General features: G+C 40.8%; 2 protein-coding genes across 2 annotated transcripts; both read left to right on the top strand.

Moving 5' to 3' along the window:
* Window positions 1-283: 283 nt before the first annotated feature.
* LOC146501374 (snake venom vascular endothelial growth factor toxin HF-like) lies at window positions 284-10505 on the top strand. The gene is made up of 6 exons (XM_085134050.1): window positions 284-3017; window positions 5187-5214; window positions 5306-5502; window positions 6264-6334; window positions 6440-6631; window positions 9962-10505. The coding sequence occupies exons 1-5, from the start codon at window positions 2958-2960 to the stop codon at window positions 6528-6530; spliced, it is 447 nt and encodes a 148-aa protein (XP_084990176.1). The 5' UTR covers window positions 284-2957; the 3' UTR covers window positions 6531-6631; window positions 9962-10505.
* A 4992-nt stretch (window positions 10506-15497) lies between these two features.
* cipcb (CLOCK-interacting pacemaker b) lies at window positions 15498-21203 on the top strand. Its single transcript, XM_085132683.1, is given in 4 exon segments — window positions 15498-16780; window positions 16881-17053; window positions 18278-19107; window positions 19109-21203. Coding segments are annotated over 4 exon segments (1161 nt in total). The 5' UTR covers window positions 15498-16671; the 3' UTR covers window positions 19158-21203.
* Window positions 21204-23436: the final 2233 nt, after the last annotated feature.

Here is a 23436-nt window from a genome sequence, read left to right as displayed (position 1 = left end):
GTTTAAAGTCAGAATTCTGACTTTTTTCTCAGAATTCTGACTTTTTTCTCAGAATTCTGAGATTAAAGTCATAATTCAGACTTTTTTTCTCAGAATTCGGACTTTTTTCTCAGAATTCTGAGATTAAACTGAGAATTCTGACTTTTTTTCTCAGAATTCTGAGTTTAAATTCAGAATTCAGACTTTTCTCAGAATTCTGACTTTTTTCTCAGAATTCTGAGATTAAAGTCATAATTCGGACTTTTTCATCAAAATTATTTTTTTTCAGAATTCTGAGAAAAAAGTCCAAATTCTGAATTTAATCTCAGAATTCTGAGAAAAAAAGTCCAAATTCTGAGAAAAAAGTCCGAATTATGACTTTAATCTCAGAATTCTGAGAAAAAAGTCCGAATTCTGACTTTTTTTCTAAAGACGTGCCCACTTTTTTTTCCCCCAGTGGCCCTAATCCTCTTCCGTAATCAGCAAACTGCAAGAGAGCAGGTGTTGTGTAAAGTAAAACGAGACATTTATATACCAGCTAAAGTAGACACATCCTGATAACAGCCACACATGAGTGCACATACACGTGGCGAAAGGGTAGCTCTGAGACATTCTGTTCATTCCTGTCACATCAGTGCTGATAACCTGAGGTCTGCTGCATGTTTGCCGAGACTAAACACGCAACACTCGAAGGCCCCGAGTGCATAAACAATATTTGGGAGCCATAAACTTCTCAAACTAACAACCAGATCCAGAAGTGGAGCCACATCAGTAGAGATGCACCTTGTGCTCCGTGTGCTGTGCCAGCTAGTATTTCAGTATTGTAATCGAGCCTGAATAAAGCATTAGATCTCTTTAACATCAAATCACAGGAATGTCATGCTTGGAAATCCAAGAAATCTGGAACATTGAAACAAAAATGTAAAAAAAAATTATTTTAAAGATTATCTTTCAAGAGTTTTTGAGATAAATTCTTGAAAGAATAGTTGTAAACCAGCTAGGGAGTTTTTCCTTCCCACTTTTGCCAAAGCGCTTACACATAGTTGGTCATCTGATTGTTGGGGTTTTCTCTGTATTACTGTACTCTTTACCTTATAATATAACTGTTGTAATTTGGCGCTATATAAATGAAACTCACATTCATTTATTTTCATTGAGCATTTAATCCACTACACAAGGCAGCATCAAGTCTGAGTTAGTTCTTGGTTTAAAATATATGTAATGTGAAAAATCAAAACAGATTTGTTCTGTGCAGACGTCATTGTAGTTGACACTCGAAGTAAATTGCATAACTGCATTGTTCGGTTGTTGCCATCAAAATGTTGCAGCAGAAACGGACCATGCAATAAATGCCCAGGCTTCTTTGGCCTAATTTTGTTGAGCCTTTCCTGTTCTCAGCTTGCATTCAGTTTGGTCTTCTGCTGCTGTAGCTCGTCTGCTTCAAAACTCAACGTGCTGTGCATTCAGATATGCTATTCTCCTTGTGTACAGATGGCAAGAAGTGGTTATTTGAGTTACTGTTAGCTTTCTAACAGCTTAAACAATGTTAATTCCCCTCAGACCTCGACAAGACCTTTTACTCAGAAAATAAATGCTGGATTTTTTTTTAAATTTTTGCCTCATTCTCTGTAAACCCTAGACTTGGTTGTGTGGGAAAATCAAGTTTTTCAAATACTCACCAGAACCAGTCTGGCATCAGCAACTGACTCATTCACTTTTCTTCCTCATTCTGAAGCAAGGTTTGAACTTCTGTAGATTTTCATTGAAATCTGTAGATTTCATTGAACCGCTGACATGACTGAGTGTATTCCTGTATTGTTATTGATGGCTGCCTAGTAACATAAAAAAATCTGTTGACACAGCACATGTATTTTTTTTTTTTTTTATTAAACACAGCATATAAAGCGCTGCTTATATGATGCTATGAACTCTGGGTGATTAACTTCAATATTTGTTGTGGTCAGCAGCTGAAACAGCTTTGGGATATTTGAAGAATTTAAGTGTTTCTTAATTTAGAGATGACACTTCACTGACTTTTATTTGCTTTCATAATTAAATAAAATATGCTTGTGTGTTGTGATGTAGGCTGATAAATTGCATAAGATGATTATCATTTTTGTATGTACAATACTATGCAAAAGTTGAGTCACCCCTCATTTGTTTAGATGTTGCTCCTCAAAATGTTAATAGATGCAGTGATTTTATTAAAACATGTGCAAACATACATGGAAATGAAAAATATAAAACAGAAATGGAGTTTATGCAATTTAGGTGCACCCCGCCTCTAGCCCTGCGACAGCCTACATCAAAATACACAAGCATATTTTATTTAATTATGAAAGCAAAGGATAAGCGAAAGAGAATTAATGGATTTCTAAAAGAAACTAGAAATGTTTATAAAAATAAATACGAAAGAGCCTAAGGATACAATTTAAAACTGGTTCTTTATCAAGTTGTTTTTAATTTTTTATGGTTTAATGATTCACAGGTCGGCGTTAAGTGGTTTAACAAACAACCAAAACTTTCCACTGAAAATGGTCAGGTGCAAGAACTGGACTGAAAACGAGTGAAAAAGCAGAAAGTGTCCAAAGAATTGAGAAGAAAGTTTGGAACAAAATATAAAGAAATGAGAGAAGGTTGGAAACTTGTATAAATGTATTCGACTGACTTCTGAAACAGTCACGAGGCTTCATTAGGATCATTTTCCCAGGGACTGGTGTGTACGTGAGCGACAGGACGGACTGATTTTACATCACCGCTTCTCTTGAATTCTTTTTTGCAACAGTCACCGGTTAATGGTAAGCGTATAGAGTATATATTCAGCCGTGCTGGCGCGCGCTTTTCATCGCAGCCTGGCTCGCGCAGCTGGACTGTGCTCGTTATAAAAGCTCCAGCCGCTTCTCCGCTCTCCCTTCAACATTTTCATTTCTTTCTGGCCGACTAGAGGATAGCAGGAACTCATTCCCGGCAGCAGCAGCATGCAAACTTTCCTCGGAATCCTGCAGCTTCTGCTGGTCCTTCAGCGGGTACCTGCGCAGGTAACTCCACCACCAATAGGATATTCTCTCTCTTTTTTTTCTTTTCATTTTTCCTTTTAAGGTAAGGGTTTAAGACCCATCACTGCATTATTTATCAAAGTTAAAGCGGGCTAAACATGAGACTGAATCTCTCTGGCTGGAGTTTACTGAAGTTAAAGAGAATTAACGTTGTCCTTTTTTCCCCCGACTTTTCACTTGATTCCACGCGTGACAGCATAAAACAGCTGTACCCCCACAGTGAATGCACTATCTGCATTCATAGTGGGTCACCAATAATCTGTGTAGACGTAACTAGCGTCAGATGTGTTGCTCATGCACACAGACAGATTTAAAGCTACGGGCCCCAGAGCTCAGCTAGAGGCTGTAATGTGGCTGAAACCGCGCTCACAAGCTGTAATTTTGCATGCGATTTGCATGTTTCCTGGCTGTTATGAGGGAGGTCGTGACATTTTCTGCGTGATTTTCCCTTGGGTGCTTCTTCTTGGTGTGCAGCTTCATACCAGAGGCCACACAGGCACATTTAGTATCACTCAGCAGGGCGCTAAGCGTACAATGAGTATCCGTTACAGTGATAAGGTGTAGGGTTTGTTGGGTTTTTTAACGCACTGCAGAATAGTTTTAGTATCCATTCCCAAAAGCTTCTGGGATATGTGAGTTGAAGAAGACTTTAGAGTCACCTTCAAAAATATTGCATTAGACTAACGAAGATCTCCTTTGAGCTATGCAGACTGCGTGAGTGAGACAGAACCACTGGTTAGTACCATTATTATGAATCCCATTATGGGTCACAGATTTAGTCTGACCGGAGGCCATTTATGAATCTGCCCCCTTCCTTTCCTCATAAATTACAAACCTAATCAATGCACTGTGTTGTTCACAGCACGTCATGGCTGAATACAGCTGTTGTATGCAGCTGGTCCAACTGGTGGATGCTGCGGCACATTTAACAACTCTTGGCAGAAGCCAACTCGTTAAATTATGCTCTTTTATACTGCCTGAGCTATAGAAGCAGTGTCTGTGTGTGAGATTAGGACGACTCCGTTCCCATCCGTGTTCGCAGGGTTATGAGGCCAAGAGAGAAGTTTAAAAAAGAGAAAGAGATCTCTTACATTCAAAAGGCAGAAGAGAGCCAAGATCAACTGTGCACGCCCCAATTTATGGTTAAAAAAAATCGGGAATTTTGCCAGTCCTGAGTCTGCAGGCCGGGCTGTGAGAACTTCAGAAAATTCATGCTGTGTCACATTTTACTTTTCACTTTTTCAGCATCGCTTTTACTTTGGCTGTGGTTAGTGTGTAACAGTCCCACGAGAGAATGCTCAGCTATTCTCAGCAGCTATTCTTCACTGTTATTCTTTGCATGTTTTCAAGGCTTTTTTGACCACGTGATAATGAACCTTCTTGCGACCAATTGAGAAATCAGAAGCACTGCTGTTGTTTGCTGGCTCATTTTACAGCTTTTTTTCCCCCCCTGCCGCTTTTCAGCCGCACAGCAGTGCGCTCCTCACACCATATTGCGTCATCCTTTTTTATTATCTCGTCAACGTGCCTGCACTAGTTTTATCTTTACACCAGAGGGTGCTCCGTAGCTGCAATGAAAACCATTTCCACCATGCCTGGTTCTCACTAGAGAAAGTCTCCATAAGTGCTGTGCAATGCTGCAAATATTGATAATGATCTGATACCAAGTAAATACATGGCCAGGACTTTAGGTCACATTATGTAGTTTAAATCTCATACAAACATGCTTTATGTAGTCCTGTGTTGATGGTTTGTTATATCTTACATGTAGCACCATGGTCTTGGAGGTACAGTTTCTAGTTTCATTGTGTACTGTAACTTGACATGATCTGCCATAGATTATTAATCAAACAGATGGGATATTAAACACAACATGGTTGAGACATTTTTCATAGTGCATGTCTCATATCTATTTGTCCCGCCCCCCAAGATGTTTTAGTTTAACACAATTCAGTGGGCTACATACTGACATTCATAGATAGATAGATGGTATATGTATTATTATAGGTGTTATCAATGTCTGTATCGATCTACCAACTTCTAGGCTCCTGGCTATTTGCTGGTCCTGTATTATCTCCAACAATGTTTGGCTCTTTAAAAAAAACAAAAAAACAACCAAAAACCAAATTGAATTATTTTTATTATTTGCAGATGTCAGATGAAGGGGGTCCCAATACAGGTAAGAGTGATGCTCTTTATCATGGCCCACTGAAAAGGCTCTCCTACCTGCTGCAAATGACTTAAAGATTAAGATCCAACCTCTTATGTAGTAATTCAGTTGTCTGAGGTGATGGCAAAGTGCTCGTGTCAGGTCATGGACCAGCTGGTGTATGTGTACGATGAGTACCCCCAGTCGGTGGAGAACATCTACGTACCTCACTGTGTGGTGGTTCGCCGATGCTCTGGTTACTGTTCGGGCGAGGACTTCAAGTGCCTTCCTACCCTCGAACGCAACGCCACTCTGCAGGTGAATCAAGTTCTGTTCACGTCAATTGTATTTACGTAACACTGCAACAACAGTCGCCTCCAGGCACTTTATTGTTAGAAAAAGACCCGACAATGTTAGCAAGAAAACCCCAACATTCAGACGACCCCCCTGTGAGCAAACAATTGGTGACGTGGGAGGGAAAAAATCCCTTTTAACAGAAAGAAACTTCTGGCAAACCAGGCTCAGGGAGGGATAGCCATCTGCTGTGATCGGTTGTGTGACCATGTAGCAGAGAGTCAGAGATTAAAAACAAGTAATGATGATATGCAGAGCAGTGTATAATACAGACTCGAAAAAGGTGATTCGGCCTATTGCAACATAACTAAGGGAGGGTTAAGGATCACCTGATCCAGCCCAAACTATAAGGTTTATCAAAAAGGAAAGTTTTAAGCTTAATATTAAAAATAGAGAGGGTGTTTGTCTCCTGCCTCCAAACTGGTTCTTCAGAGTGGCCTGAAAGCTGAAGGCTCTGCATCCCATTCTACTTTTAAATACCATAGAAACCTTAAGTAAGCCAGCAGTGTGAGAGTGAAGTGTGCTGTTGGGGTTGATATGATACGATGAGGTCTTCAAGATATGATAGCGCCTGATTATTCAAGACCTTGAGAAAGAGTTTAAATTTGATTCCAGATTTAATGGAAATCCATTGAAGTGAAGCCAGTATTGGAGAAATATTTTCTGTTTAGATTCAGTGTTTACCTTCATGTAGAGTTTCAGCTTCTTCTTTTTTATTTTCTCAGCTGAAGATTTCTTCCCAAGAACAGCCCATGGTGGAGCTCACATTTCTAGAACATCAGCAGTGCCAATGCAGGTCCTTTACTGATAACCTCATCTTTCTATTAAACACTAGATCCAAGATTATTAGTTATGTCACAGCTGACTTCTAAATGTGTCTGTGGTTTGTTTCTTCTCTTAGAGACCCTGAGATTCTTCAGTACTATGAAAGATCAGTAATTAAGTCAGTAAGTAACACAGTGAGTAATGAGTGTTTTGTCTATCAGAGTTGAACGCATCAATATTTCTGACGTCTTTCTCCTGCAGCAGCAGCAGCAAGTCCACTGAGAGCAGACCTCGGAGGAGGAAACGTACCAAGAAATGGCTGTAGAAAGTAAGAGACTGATTGTTCCCCTGTGGCACTCACACACACTTTTCTTTTTAAATAATGTTTGGGCATTTACAGCAACATTCATCGGTGTTTCCTCCCCTTTGCCAGACCACCAAGGGCAGCAAAGCTAAGCAATATCATAATAGTCTGGGTGCTGCTGTGTTGCTCTTCCCTTTGATGACCCTGAATAAATTCAACAAGTACTTCTGATGAGTCTGTGCTTCTGTAAGGTCGCGAAGTATTTGCAATAGTCCAGGGTTACTGATAGTCTGAAGGTTAAGTTTAAAAATCTTCTATCGGAGAGAAAAAAATATGCATGAGGAAGCGCCGAGGCTTCTATATCTACATTCTTAGTTACAGCAGGCAGCCGAGCCTCTGAGCGCACAACTCTTCACTATGTTTGCACAAACTCATAGGTTTATTTTTTTCTTCTGGCATTTGGGGATAACGTCCACTCTGACTTTGAAATTGCATCTGACAACATGTTCAAATCTAACCTCTGCGCAGGGGAAGATACATTTTATTTATCAGGATTTCAATAAATCCAAGCAGTTCAGTCCCAGAGCAACAGCAGAGCCATCATTTTACAGACAGACCAGAGACACTACCAGCTCTCTCTCTCTCTAATGTGCTTTTTTCTTTTATTATTGATTTTTTTTTACAAGGGGAATTATTATGTAACGAGCAGTAAATTAATGCACAATTACAACTTTGCCTCAAAGAGTGAAATGGGTACATTGTAACCAACAGCATCAGGTGGCACCTTATGGAGTTGCTCTGCATAATGGCCTCGTCATCCATTCAAATTTTTCAAAAATGTGCCTCCGAACATGAGCTTGATGCTTCAAATTTATAACAGAAAACCTTGGTTACTAATGGCCGGTGTGAGATTTGGAAAGAAGTCTGTGTCTGTTCTGCAGGTAAACAAAAGAAACGATGTCACTAAGTAGCTCTCTGCAACTGTTGCACGCAAAAATCGCTAACATAATAGGCTTGTCTTTTCATCACCTCCTGAAAGGAACTCTTATTATCAAATAAATTCATGCAGCGAAAGATGAAATCCACAATCTTTTTTTTTTTTCTTTTTAGGGCAAAATAGCATTGGGTGAAACTAACATAAGAGGTGAGGTGTGCAAATGTAGTCTGAGCAGTCTCCGCTGGGTGAATCGCTTAGATGTCTTCCAAAGTCACAGCCTCATTAGTAAAGGAGAAATTAATTTTGTCACTGTCTGAACTGCAGTGTTGGGGAGTAACGGAATACATGTACCGCCGTTACGTATTTAAAATACAAAATATGAGTAACTGTATTCCGTTACAGTTACCGTTTAAAAAGGTGGTATTTAGAATACAGTTACTTTGTTGAAATTAATGGATTACACGGTGGTACTTTCCTGTTTCATATTGTGGCGGGTCAGGACTGTTTGGGTTTTGTTTGACAGCTACGTTCTGTTGTTCCAGGTGGCAGCGTTACGGTTGCCATGGTTACAGGGTGACGCTCTCTCTCTGCGTGTTTCCTGGGTGAGAGAGGCCTTTTTGTTGTTGTTGTGCTAAGCTAATAGGCAGAATGCTAGCGGTATAGCTCTAAAGAATGTAGCATCATAGGCAGTGTAGTCCGTGCTGCAGGGAGAATGGACTGTCATACCCGTTATGTGTCTGTGAGCGCGAGGAGGGAGAAAAAGGAAAAGTACGAGCTGTCATCGAGCAAAAACGGGAGCTGGAAGCATGTAAATATAATAATAACCACTGCAGCCAAGAAGAGAGCCTGATGAGCCCAGTTGTAAGTAAGCTATTAAGACTCGACTGTACACCGTGTTGTTTTCCTCCGAAACAATAAGTTCCGTTGGAGCAGCCTTTCAACGCCTCTCTCTGTCTCTCGCTAGCAAAGTTGACCCAGACAACAAAGTAAAGCTAGTTTTCGGCTACGAGCCCGACAGGAACCCACCGTATTAGCCAGAGGTCCCTTTACTACGGTTCGGAGCCACGGACCTTCAGTAACAGTAATAAATCACAGCAATAGTACATTCACCTAGTTGTAAACAGCATGATAATATATTAAGTAATCCAAAGTATTCAGAATACTTTACTCTTATTGAGTAACGTAACGGAATACGTTACAGAATACATTTTGGGGCATGTATTCTGTAATGGAATACATTTTAAAAGTAACCTTCCCAACACTGCTGAACTGTGGTAACACAAGAAGGGAATTTCAATTTAAAAGCCTCAAGAGGATATGAGTTTTTAAACTTGATACTAGCTCCAGCTGAGCACGGTGATCATATCATCAGAGCCAGTAGGATCTGCAGTGACTGAGTTGGGTCTTTTAAGTACTGGCTTGAAAATAACTTAGGTTGTTTTATTTATTTTTTTTACTTTTTATTTTAAGTTTGAAGTTGTGGTTTCCTGGTCTTACCATTACCAAAATTCCCCTACTAAAAACCACCCTTTGGACTTCAGTTTGTCTGCTTGGTGGTGGTCTGCAGGTTTTTCAAACAAAAGCAGCCGAGGAACACGTGTGGTCTCTGTGTTCTGCCTGTTCTGGTCATGATTTGTACGCTGTAACTCAGGCCTGGAGAGCTGCTGTCTCGCAACCCACTGTTTAGTGGTCAGGGGACCACACAGTTGCAGCACAGCTTTAATTTTTTCCATCAGATTCAGAAGGCTGAACTATATTTGCAACTTGAGGGACATAAACATTCTCTTTGATGTCGTCATGTGAACGTTTAGCGAACGTTTGAGTGTTGACTTTGTTTGTCCAGGAGGATGATTTACCTTTAATTTCTAAGAAACTTCACTTTAGACCGTGGCGCTGTCTGACCTCGCAGGCGCTGTCGGCTTGTTTTGTAATCAATCGTAAAATATCAGAACTGCCAACTTAGTGGTGATGTGCAGGGCTGAGATTGAATTTAGCACATTAGTGGGTATCATAGCATTCAAATCCCATTTGAAATTTGAGGATTAGTTTGGGATGTGACGTTAAAAAAACACTCAACCGCATAGACATCTAACATATAAGAAGGAATGGCTCTACATATGCTCAAGTTATCTTGAAAGGGGCAAGCATTGGATGCAGTGTTTGGGTGGTTTCTGCTTTTTAATGTTAACTAAACACCTGTAAAACTTCAGGACTATTTTTCTTCACAAGTGGACACAAACAAGGTGAAAACTTTCCATTTTGTCATCTGAGGAAGCTTTTTATACTCTCCAGCCTCATATTGACTTTAACGTTTAACGAGTTTTATAGGTGGAGCAGGATTGAACACAAGCAATTCGGAACATCTTTATTTAAAATAGAAATTTAACCCCTTCATTTGTATGTTTCTGTCTTTTTAGGTGCCAGTTCCAGACAAGAAGATCACTCTTCGCTGATTTGCACCTGCCCAAAGTAAAATTAACAGTGGCGAATATGGAGTGGTGAACATCACATATCTCCATCCATTCCCAAATATTTTATAACTTATATACTGTTTTGTTTTGTTTTGTTTTTGCTGAGTAATCACCAAAGCAACCCTAACCCTGGATCTGTACAGATTCCTTTGGCCATGGCCTCCATTTTTCCATTTTCATCTATTTATCTTTTCACTTTAAGCTTGCTGCTGTGTTACGTTTTCAAAACAGACACAGTATACAGAACACATACAGAATAGGATCAGAGATAATGGCTGGAATGCTTTGAGCTTTTCAACCAGGTTTAAAGCCTAAATCCATCCCTTAAGTGTTTATTAACTTGTCAGATTAATGGCATGTGGTGTCTTTGTGATTTTTATTCTGCTGTCTGCATTTTTGTGCCATTTGTATATAAAAGAATATTTATATATGTATCTATTTTGTTCACAATGACTAAAAATAAAAATAAATATATAAAAAGTGAGAACCCCCCCCCCCCCCCCCCCCCCCCCCCGAGCCAAGTCATTATTATTATTATTTTAATCCTATATCATGTTTTCATCATGAAAAATTATCTGATGACTGAAGGCAACCTATCTATCCATCTTCATCCGCTTTATCCGAGGCCGGGTCGCGGGGGCAGCAGCCTAAGCAGAGAGGCCCAGACCTCCCTCTCCCCAGCCACCTCCTCCAGCTTATCCGGGGGAACACCAAGGCGTTCCCAGGCCAGCCGAGAGATATAATCTCTCCAGCGTGTCCTGGGTCTGCCCCGGGGCCTCCTCCCGGTGGGACATGCCCGGAACACCTCACCTAGGAGGCGCCCAGGAGGCATCCTTGTCAGATGCCCGAACCACCTCAGCTGGCTCCTTTCGATGTGGAGCAGCAACGGTTCTACTCTGAGCCCCTCCCGGATGACTGAACTTCTCACCCGATCTCTAAGGGAGAGGCCAGCCACCCTTCGGAGGAAGCTCATTTCTGCCGCTTGTATCTGCGATCTCGTTCTTTCGGTCACTACCCACAGCTCGTGGCCATAGGTGAGGGTAGGGACGTAGATCGACCGGTAAATTGAGAGCTTCCTATTGTTCAGTAAAATGAGGAGGAGATGAGGGACTGACCTTTGACCTGGTGGCAAAGCACTCTTGTCAGGAACAAAATCCACATTGGATGTGGTGCCAGCTACTGCCAAGACTAATATTATTTTTACACATGTTTAAATTTTAAAAACATTAAAAACTATGAGCATGTACACAAATATATAAAGAAGTATATTAGGTTGTTTGTAAATAGATTATGATATAATTTGTTTCCTAAAACAGCATTTTTTTAGGGGTTTCTTGCCTCAGGGAAACATTATGCACAGATTTGAAAAAATAAGGATTAAATGCAGAGTGGTGTATAAACTGCTGTGCACAGAGAGTGAAAAGAGGGGAGTTCCTGTCAGTGCTGTCACTGGGCACAAGAGCTGTGATTGGACAGTTAGGGTTATTCTCTCAGTGAGGACAGTGAACTTACCCAGTAAAAGTCCCCAGCATCAGGTTTTAGGAACAGTTTTGAGGAACAGATTCCGAAAGTTCCACATAGTATATATAATGTCAGACACAAACAAACACATTGGCCAACAGACTAACCCACGCTGAATGAGCGCACACAAACACAGTTTGGCTGTTGGATGAAGTGTTTATATGAAAATTAACTTGTTGTTTGCTCAGAATAAAAATTTGAATAAATCGCTTGTTTAAAAAACGTTCTGTATCGTGAATTTTTTTTGTAAATTTAACAATAACTGACAGTAACATCATCAGGCTAAGATTTCAGGGAATATAAAATAAAACATATTTGCTGGGATGAAAAAGACATAATTCATGTGTTGGAGAAGCTAGGCAAACCAAAAAATCAAAAATGATGCTTGTTTTCTTTTCGTATAGTGTATTGCATGTTTAAAAAAGAAATATTGCACACGTCGGTATGTGCATGCTGCACCTCTAGGCAATTTAGGAAGTTGTATTAGGCTGTCAAAGACGAAATTACTTCTGTGCCTGACTAATTGCTCACTGCAACATGCCTGTGAGTTTCATCACTTAAAGAATAGGATAGAAGTCTTTTCCGGTCCCCAGTTTTCAGGCACGAAATTGTAATGTGTAGGTCCGACTGATGCTTCCCAGGGATCCACGAATCTCTGGGTTGCACGGTGGGACTTCAGTGACACGGGCTTGATCAGTCCATCTGGTAGGTATTCCATAAGATTGGATCTAAAGAGTTTAAACATGGGGGAAGTTCTTCGTTTCTTTTATAATATTTTTATGTGCATTTCTTGAACCAATCCCATGAAAATTATGTTTTGGAGTGAAACTGCGAGGCATGTGATTGCCATGTACCTAAGTGGTTCCTGGAAAAGTCCAATACTCAAAGTTTCCACTAAAATAAGACAATCAATATTATCCACTTTTCATGTCCTTACCTGGTTTTAATGTTGTTTCTGGTTAGTGTAGAATGTATTAGTACATTAGCACATAGTCATTTGTTTTAAAGTACTGATTTTCTAGTTATTCTCTGACCAAAATCAACCATGCAGGGACAAAAAATGCACAAAATGGCTAAGAATCACAAGAAAACTATTGCATAATTTAACAAAGAGTCAGCAAACTTAGGATAATTCTTTATATGCATGAGTCAATATATTTGTTTTTTTGTCATGAACACCGAATACACGAATGGTGCTTTACTGTGAAACATAATAAGGTCATGAAATAAAACCCACTCCAATTCTTAAAAAAACAACAACTAAACCCCCTCTCTGTTATCTAGATTTGCAGACAATTAGGGTCTGTAATGTGAGGACACTATAAGATCTTTATCTGCAGAAAACAGTGTGAAAAGAACAGGAGAGTACTGTCCATCCATTCGCTTCCGCTTATCCTTCTCAGGGTCGCGGGAGCCTATCCCAGCTGTCATAGGGCGAGAGGCAGGGTACACCCTGGACAGGTTGCCAGTCTGTCACAGAGCTAACACACACAGACAGACAACCATTCACACCTATGGGCAATTTGCATTAATCAATTAACCTATCCCCACAAGCTGCATGTCTTTGGATGGTGGGAGGAAGCCGGAGTACCCGGAGGGAACCCACACAGAGGGTGGAATTGAACTCAGGACCTCCTTGATGTGCAGCAACAGTGCTAACCACCGTGCCACTGTACTGTTATTCACTTATTTGTATTGCATACAGGGCCTTTCAGGTTCATGTGAGTGTGGTTGAAAGCAACGCTTCCTTATATAGTATTTCACAAATGTGGATTATCAATCTCACTAAACAAGGAGCAAGCATTTAATGAATTGAATCAGTCATCACTGAATTATTCTGAATTCATAGATGAGAAATAAGTACCATGTATTACTCTCTTTATGCCCCCCCCCCAAAAAAAAAACAAACAAAAATTGAGCAGTTAGAAGTTTCAAAAATGTTTCTGAATTATGTTTAAATGCATTTTAAGCAAATATTAAAACAGAATGTGTAGTGTCACATTCAGTGTCACAAGTCCCCAAACGAAAAGTTATTAAAACATGTTAACATAGGACTAACAGGACGTCACCTGGAGTGAGCACTCAACCCTTTTCTTTTCTGGATCTAATTCCCCTCCCAGCTGCTTCACATTTGGCTGCAACCTGCCTCCGTGTGAGCTGAAGGTTTCTGCACATTGAAGCCAACAGAATCACATCATCTGCAAAAAGCAGAGATGACATTCTGACAACACCTTCCATACCTCGGCCGTACATTGAAATTCTGCCCATAAACAGAAATGGTGTCAAATGGCAGCCAGTGTTGTGCAGTCCCACATCCACAGAGAAAAACTCTGACTCATGACTGGTAATGTGACCCAAGCTCTCACCAGAGTTATACATGGAACAGATAACCAGAATATATAAAATTATTCCTGGTACCCCGTACTCTTTACAGGACATGCATAGGGACGCAGCTGAATCCCTTCCCCAAGTCTACCACATGTAGACTGAACAAACTCCCACGCACCTTTGAATATCCTTCAGAGGATAAAGAGCTGGTCCAGTATTCCACGACAAGAACAAAAACCACATCTTTCCTCCTTCCTCCTTCCAAGCAAAGCTGAGAAGGGTGATCCCCCAAAAGTTGGAACACATGTACCAGCCCCCTTTCGTAATGAGAAGAACATCCACCCCAATCTGCTAGTTCAGTGTGACTGCTCCTGACATCCACCTAATGTCAACAACTCCACAATATTTACAGCCTTGAGAAACTCAGGGTGAATCTCATCCACCCTGGAAACCCTGCCATTAAGGAGTTGTTTAACTACGTCAGTGACCTCAGCCACAGGGATGTGGGAAGTTGTCCTCTTTGTCCTCAGTCTCAGCTTCCACTGCAGGTGTGTCAGTTGAATTGAGGAGATGTTTGAAGTACTTAACGACCTGGCTATTGAGGTATTGAAGACATGTGAACCTGGCAATATCTTATCCGCCACTTTGTGACAACCATGGTGACGATATGGGACCAAGTGAATAAATCCCCAGTTACACAGGCCTGAAGGCTGGTGGTTGTCAAATATGATGGACAACACTTGAGCAATGTCTGGATGATGCCATGTGTAGTCAGCAGCACAATATACAATGTACACTGGAAGCCTCTTTGTTCTCCTTAGTTGCCTAACTGTTTGCTAGAATCACTTCAAGGCTGAATGAAAGTCCAGCTCCATGGTCTCACTGAACTCCTTCCACACCTGGGTTTTTCTTCAGCCACTCCCATGAATGTACTCTGCTTGGCTTGCTGGTACTTGTCAGCTCCCTCCCAAGTCTCCGCTGCCTCCTAAACTAACCAAGATTCATAGGATTCATTCTTCAGCTTGACAGCCCCCTTTTCTTTCTGGGGTCACGGGCAATGCAAACAAACACCTTATAGCCATTACTCTGCACAAATTGCATTCAAATTAAGATTATAAAAGTAGTTTTAACTTTTCGTGTTATCCTTTTGGTCACAATTGTATCCAAGAATAAACCACGTTTTGTTTTTGGCTGTTGTTTTACGGGTTTTTCTATTAAATTATTTTAAATGTTTACACATGAGCATTTTCCTTCTCTTATGAGATTGTGTAGCTTTGTCTACTCATATACAGCATACTCGAGGCCTCTTGTTCGTTCTCGTCTTTTGTTTATTTCTTCAGACATGCCGCAGAGGAGACTTGAGCTCCTTGGGTTAGCTGCAGGCCAGCCACGATATTATGTAATATAGCCTAACAGATCACTCTCACGTCACTGGATTCCCCAACGGTGCATTTGAGATGCCTACGCTGTACAGTACACCTCTAACTGCACAGCGAACACAATGTCCTTAACTTGCCACACATTTGGCAGTGGTCACGTTTTTCAGCTGCTGGCGCCACTGTCCAATCAGAGGCAGGAGAAGTCTCTGTTGGGCGGGCACTGTAGCTAAGAGAACGTGACGTTGCTGACACTCCAGACAAGGGCACGCCTTTGACTACCAAATATGGCACAGTGGCTCTAACGAATATAACGTCCTTTGCATTTCGACGTATTTGAACAAAGGCTGCTATATGAGGTGATCAGAAACTCATCCACCATCGGTTACCAGCTTTTGACTTTGAACCTCAAAGGGGATAATTAAGCCTATCTGCTATAGGCGGCTGCCACCGTGCTCCGCATGTGACCGAGCAGACAGGGCAGGGAGGGGCGGTCTGTCTCGTGTACGGTACCGTGGACCAGCGAGTTCTAGTCAACGTATCTGGGTAGCAGCACCAGCGACCCCACAGAAGAGAAGTTGTTGAGTTGCAGCTATAGCCTCTACCCGGATATACGGTCGTATACGTCGGCTTTAAGGACTACGACGTTTAAGCAGCCCCAAGGACGAAGTAGGTGTATTCGAAGTTTTAAACGTTTTGCGTTTTTGTGTGTGTGTATACTGTCACTATTAGTAGTACTAGTGCGAGTTGACGCTCTGACGTTAGCTTGGCTATCAACCTTTGGTTAGCGTAAACAATGGTTAGCTAGTTGGTTAGCTTAACGTAGCTAACCCAAATCCTGACTGTAATAATGAGGTCGTCTATTTTGCGTTTCACAGATGTTCTTTGTCTTATTGTAAGTTACTTTAAACGGTAGTTATTTATCCCAAAGAACTACCCTTCATCGCATGCACAGTAAGAATAGCTTTATGTAGTGACTGTCTTTATATATGTAGATTAGGTGCAGCTGAATAATTTGACATTTATATTTTATGCAGGCGAAGTTTTCTTGTATTTCCATTTAGTTACGTTAATCACACACGTTTTGGGTGAAATGTAAATAAAAGATGACCCAATGGCTAATATTGTGGGTTTGTGTTCTTATAAATTCAGCTGGCATTGTTTAATGAGGTCAAATGAATCTAAAGAACCCACACCAAGAAGAGGGAGTTGTTTATTACAGTCTTAAAAAACTTTATGTCTATGTAACTGGTCGCGTCAGCTAAAAAGATGACCAACAGTGTCTATTTGTGATTTTACAACTTTATGTCCTGCCATTTCTATGTAAAGAGAGCCTGCTTAGTGTTGTCCCAGCTTTCGCTTTTTATGTGCTGATGTAGTTTTGTGAAAGCTTGCGGAGAGCTGGACCTTGTCAGTGCTGCGGGAAGAGCGATGACCACAAAGAGGAAGGCAGAGAATCACACCAGGGCAGGAAACCTTCCTGTCATCATGAAGCCTGGAGGCTCCCAAGCTGATTCAGAGAGAGACTCTGGCTTTTCAGGTTTAGTTACACTCCTTCATATCAAAAATATTGAAGTGTTTCTGAAGATGACATTTAATTTGAATTGAACCCCAATTAACCCCTTCCGTCTGATCTATAGATGCGAGCTCAGAGCACATGAGCACAATGGACACCACAGATTCTGAGGATTCACCACACCCTGTTGTACAGCAGGGACCACGGACCACTGGCTCAAGGACCCACCCTTCTGGACTTGCAGTGGTGGGTGGGCTCTCTCCCATGATCATCATGAACAATGTCCTGCTCAAGCAGGTAATTTGGGGAAAGGCTTAATTAGAAAACCACAATATTTCAACGAGAAAAAAAACCCAAACAAAAAACCCCCAAAATAAATAATCTCTTGAATTCCATTCACAGTATCAAACCAAGAACTACGTTGTCTTAATTATACCTCATCAGTAGGTTATTTTTTTTTCTTATGGCATTTGAAGAATTTCATTAGGAGTAGTGGTGTTGCTCTTAATTGTGTTTCGGTGATACCAACATGGTGTTTTGATAAAGTACAGCTTTCAAGGATTTGTCTTCATAAAATGTAACTGTGTGCATCTCAAGCTTATTTTTTTTGCCTTGTTTTTCCAGTTTATTTTTAGCAGAAATAATAAATTCTGGTGCACTGATAGGGTCAAACTTGTTTTTCTCCTAAGGAATGAGCCACATGTCAGGGCCTGACATTAAAGTCAGAAATTGGTGGGCCAGGCCATCTATATTGACAAGGAAGTTAATTTAGTGATATTTTTGTGCAAAAGATTCATTTCAGTGCCCCCAGAGATGGCAAGTAACTGGATGTGTGAAAATGTGTGACAGAGAATATGGGGGAGCTACTGAGAAAAGCGAAACGAAAACTTTATTTGCTAACTGTAATTCTGTGGTTTCTAAAACCATTTTCACACATGTTCTGTAGCTTTGAGCTTTTCTAGACATTAGCAGACGGGAGCACATGTGAGAACACAGTCAGAAGTGGTCAGGTCAAACATTAAATGATTGGTAACCTAGCAGAGCACTGTGTGATGCTTGATTGCGCACAGGTATTCGCATAGTGTAACCTCAGCGAGTGTATTAGCTCCAGCGCCTACACCTATAACACTGTATCATAGTATTTCCTGTAATGAGAGCACATCTGATATGGACTTGGGTCTGTATGTGTTGTATGAGAAAGGGTAACTTAGGATGATGTTTTGACCTGATTCTTCCAACATTGTCCCAAGGTTGTGTGTGAAAACTGCTTAAACCCACTGAAGACTGGAGATTCTGCTAGTGATGGCAAATGGAGAATGACAGCTGTCTCATAAATATGTCCTTTTTGGGTTAAAGTGTGGTGTGTAGACTCGTACTGTGTGGGTACTCTTCAGAAAGAAATGAGATGATCACACAAGAACTGGTTGCTATGTGAGCACCCAGGAGCTCCTTAAGGAACTGTATGAGCTGTGATGCTGACCTGATTTTCAGAGCTTTCAATATTCCTCTTGTTGTTTGCAGCCTGGAGAGAATCCTCCTGCTCTGAAGCCCTGGGGGTTTAGTCCAACTGTGGAGGTGGTTCAGCAGCCTCAGGTGGTCTTTATCCAGCCTGTGGTTTCTCGTCAAGCTTCCTCAGGCACCAAAGAGGCCAACTCTAAACACAGACGCCCTAAGAAGTATTTTCCGATCCTGAAATCCTACCCAAAGATTGCCCCACATCCCGGGGACAGCTCTAGCTCCTCAGGAAGAGGAACTGCCCCCTCAACTTACTCCTCCTCTTCTTCTTCAGGGTCAGAGAAATGTAGTACTTTGACCTCCATCACTCGGGAACACTGTCAGCGAGAGAAGCCACAGAGAAGTTCATGTAATAGTGCTGGTAACTCTGGCTCAACCACTCCTGGTCTTCCTGCAACCCCCACCACAATGTCTCCTTTGCTCCAGAGCAGATCATGTCTCTCAACAGGAGAAACCAACACCACTCCTGTGAGGGAGAGGCCTTCATCGGCTGTCAGCGAGGTAGACTGTAAGACTTTGCTGTCTTTCAGTCATGCTCCTGGATCCAAAAACTGCACACTCCCTGTTTCCCCAGCGGTCGTCTCACTGAGTGAAGGTAACGACAGTGACGGTGATGCTGACACAAGAAGGAAGCGCTTCTGCAACACTTACAACATCCTGAGCAAATCTGGCCTGCTAGACATCACACTTCGTACCAAGGAGCTCCTCAAGCAGAACCAGCGCACGCAGAACGACATAGACCGGCTGAAAAAACAAACAGACCTCTTTCTTCAGGCTCTGCGGAGTGGAGACACCAGCATCTGTGTTAAACTGCAGACCACTCTTTTGGAAGAAGACAGAGAATGAGAAAGAGCGATCTGTTCAGTCCAGTTTAAAAGTAGATTAGACCTGAACTAGGCCTTTATAGTAATCCTATAGACTTGAGATGGGAAGGAAGACAAGGATTGGGGGTTGGTTGCATGCAGAGACAGATGGACCGAAAGTAATGCGTGCCCCACAATACACACCCACCCCCCGGACTCTCAGATAGGCAGCATGCTGTGGCCTACATTTAGGCTGCCGGCTGCCTTAGGGCCCTGACACACCAAGCTAACCTAAAAAAAAAAAGTTGGTGTTGACTTTTTATTGTCTCTCATTTAAGAGTCGCACTCATTGTAACATTATAGGAGGCAGCCAGCTGGCCACCAACGTGCACATGTGCTGTGCACCTGTATGAGGGGAAATATTTATTGAAAGAAGCAGTCGGTGTGCTAAGATTATAAATTGAAAATACAAAAATACCCTTATAAATTTTTCTGTGGACATTGTACACTTTGCTGTAGGCTGTTGCTGTAAGCCTGTAGTGTATGTTTTTTTTAGAAGTCTTTTAAAAAAAAAGGTGAAAAACGCAATGTGTGGGTCAACAGCCTGTCCGCGAAGGACACGCTGCAAAAAAAGACAGCTTTGGACAGCCACATACTTCAAGTGCTGACTGCTGGACTACTTTTGGCTTGTTGTGTTGGGGACCAAATAAGGCAGACGCAGCTCAATGTTCTTCCTCACTGAGCCGGACTAGATCTCTTCCACTGAAGCTGTCTCCGTGCTGGTGACAATTTTAGCAATCAATACTCAGAAGCTCTAAGAATTTCTTCTCTCAGTGGAGTTGTAGTACAACAAAGCTTAATTTAAATCCTGACACTGGTCATTTAAATCTGGATACAACATGAGAAGGTGTTTGAAAAGAGAATCTATGTATAAATCAGTCTGATCATATGTCTTGTTGCAAAAATTACTTGCATCATTCATGGTAGTTGTCTTTTGCGTTGCTCGACAGACACGAAGTTGACAGTGAAATTCAAGTCCAATCGAGTTCATGCAGCAGTTACAGTTGCGTAAAGTCTCTTATGTCACACTGAATGTGTTCAGGGCTTCTTCGCCTGTCAGCATAGTCAGACTTACATGTGCCTACACAGTGTCTTTTGTTGAAGCTCAAGTTGGAAAATGTGAGTTGAAAGTTATGGTGTGGCCAGTTGACAGTTAAACTTCATCTTTCCCATCATGTTGATGGCAGATGTTCCTGTGTGAACCGTCTTCATGGCCATTTAAATGCTTCCCTGACATCCCTTTGTAAATGTTTTCGTTTTTGGCTTTTTCCACTTGTAGTTAAGGCCTGTTTGAGTGTAAACAACACATGGGCGTAATATTAATATTTCAATATTGACTGCCTTCAAGAGCAGAGTTTTCCTGTATGTTTACATGTGTTTATAGAGCTACTTTTTTCCAACTTTTTATTGTAATTTTTTTTTAGTCCACTAATAAAAACCCCATCTTTTAGAACTCTTGATGAAGACCAGTCGTTGTGCATAAATGGCCTTTCAAAATCCAGATATTTTTAATGTACAGTTAAGTTTAAGTTTCTCTTTTGTAATCATGGCCTTAAAATCCAAACCCAGTGTATGTCAGATAACTTTGCATTTGCACTAAGAAATGTAAAAGTAGCTCTGAAGCAATTTCTGGACAGAATTTGATGGCAGCTATGGTACTGTAGCTTTTTTTGTTTTGTTTTGTTTTTACATGAAGTGTATTGCAACACATAAGCACACTACTAATCTATACATATGACTTATGTAGTATAACAATAAATAACATTTTCATCTTTTCTATTACTGATAGTTTCTGCAGTGTTAAATGTGTTTTTGTACATTGTGCATGTGATTGTGTAATATTTGATGTGATGGTTCTGTTCCTACAGTGCTTACGTAGACTTAAAATTGTCTCTTAGTGCAGAGGGATACCTTTATATACCTTCTGTTTAAACTTGCCATCTAAGCATGAATACGGTTTATTTAAAATGTTACCATAAAACGTGGAGGTGTCTGTCACACAAACAAAAACTCAGAGGTTTGGTTTCTTTCTTGAATGAATTGTTGGTACTCTGCGAAACAAAAAAACATGACGTCTGTATTGTTGCACATTTGTCATGTATTTGCTTACTTGGAGTGCTCTCAGCCTACATCTTATGTTTTATCAGTAGGCGAACATGTAAACACTTTTGTCCTCAACTCTCAACATCACAGATATTTTGACTCTGGGGGAAGTGCCAGCTGCAGATTACAAGTTTCTAAAGTGAACACAGTAAATTCTTTGATTTGCTTCCTTCTTAAGCTACTCCCAAACCAAATTTATAATGTGAGTTTAGGGAGGTTGCGCTATCTGACATCCAGCCTTTTAGGTTGCACTCAAAACTTTGAGGTCATCCAACTTACTCCACCCACTTTCTTACTGCAGTGCACCAATTTCACTGTCAGCAACACAGATACAGATGCATCTGCATCAACAATCTTGTAAGGATTTAGTGGCCTAGCGTCTCTCCTACTGAGAGTGCTGTGGTTATTGTGGCTGGATAAATGACTGCTTGACCCTCGGAAATCATATTTTCCATATAATCTGCAACAAAGTTCAGATGAGTTTTGAAACTCTTCAGCTCATGGCCTTGTAAAACAATCTGTAAAAGTCAACTTTGTAATACACAACACAGCTTCCCACCCCACCCCCTCTGATCCTTCTGCGATTGTTTGTGACCTTATCGTCCAGCATGCAACAGTTTGGAGTATTTTCCTGACCTTTGAGTCTGCTCTTTCAGATCCTTTGTACTCGAGACAGCTGTATTGAGAATAAGTTGTTTTGAAGTCGCTTTGGCTCTAAATGAAATTCCTGACTTGTAATCAGTTATTTGCTCCCACTTTATCTCAAATAAGCTGCATGTGTCGCCTTGTTTGATGCATTTGGCTCATATAAGTTTCCACTGACTTTCTGTAATAACCACAGACGAGATGTCGAGGCAAGCTAACAAGCTAAATATGATGACTGGATTATATGGTCTAAAATCAGTAGATGTTAACAGACCCACCGTTCAGTTATGAATTCATTTTTTTAATAAATGGAAGAAAACTAAATTCTTCCACGCCATAGCCTATATATCTAACTTTTCATATGGCTTTGCAATGCTAGATCAGTAATTTGTCTACCCTATGTTCTTGGTGAAAGCCTTATTGAGATACTCGAGCAGCAGGATGGCCGCTACGATTTTGCTCTTTGTTTTTTTTAACTCCCCTCAGCCAACAGCAAATGCTATCATTTTACAACTGTCCCACTTTCTTCTGTACTTTCAGGTGCTGTCTTTGCAGAATTCCCTTTATTTTTCCTTGGACCAGGTTTCCACCTCACACTTTTACCCGAGTTTATGAAATTGTTTAAAACACTCTTAACCGATTTGTCCTCGGCTGTAAATGATTCTCGGATAAATTTTGAGTTTGTTTTCTTAACGTTCACTGCGCAGTTCAGAAACAAGAAAGACAAAAATCTTAAAAATGTCAGGACAGCCTTCTTCTGAAGTTCTAGCTGTTTTGAGGCTGGTTCACTGCCAGTGGAATAAATCATGTATGAAAAGGTCACTGAACTTTCGGCTGAAAATAGCACAAAAACGCTCTGTGCTTTCTTTACATGTACTTGTTGCGTAGTCGTTGCCATTATCATGTCGCTGTCCAGGTTTCTTTGTGTGGAAGAAGTTCCTTTTTGTGCAGATGTGCTTGTGTAATGGACTATTTAAGTTTCTGATGATACTAGTGTGTACATGTTGCGTGACTGCAGTTTTTTTTTCTTTGTTAAACGGTCGGCTTGTAGAGCAGTACAGTTTGGTAACACTGGATTTTGAGTTGAGTACTGGCAGCTTTGGTTCCTCAGTGCATTTCAGTCTGCCTTGTCACTTTAAAGATGCTGGTTTCAGTTTCAGTAGTACACCAGCTACAACGATGGATAAAAATAGATTTAAATATCAGCTCAAATATATATTTTTAGGATTATGCAGACTGAATGTGATGTGCCTAGCTCGCTGTCTTTTTTTTTCCTTTATAAAATGTAAATAGAGGAAGTTGTTGAAGTCCTCGTGAGACTTTCCAAAGTGGGAAATTTTTAAGTTTTACGTCTTAAAACCTCTGAGGACATGAGACTTGTTATAAGTAACTTGTTTTAAAACACTTCAGCTATATCATTCAAAGATCTTATAAACTAAGACTGAAAAGGTTTGATGTTACATGCTTTAGGGCTCTTTTTTTGTACATTTTAAGTTAGAGACTCATTGTTTGTGTATTAAATGTCTTTCCAAAGAAGCTGCTGTGGTTTCTTTC

This window comes from Neolamprologus multifasciatus, chromosome 15 (genome assembly GCF_963576455.1).
Source record: "Neolamprologus multifasciatus chromosome 15, fNeoMul1.2, whole genome shotgun sequence".
Classification (NCBI taxonomy): Eukaryota; Metazoa; Chordata; class Actinopteri; order Cichliformes; family Cichlidae; genus Neolamprologus; species Neolamprologus multifasciatus.
Note: the sequence above shows the minus strand (reverse complement) of the source record. Positions and strands in the feature narration are given on the sequence as shown.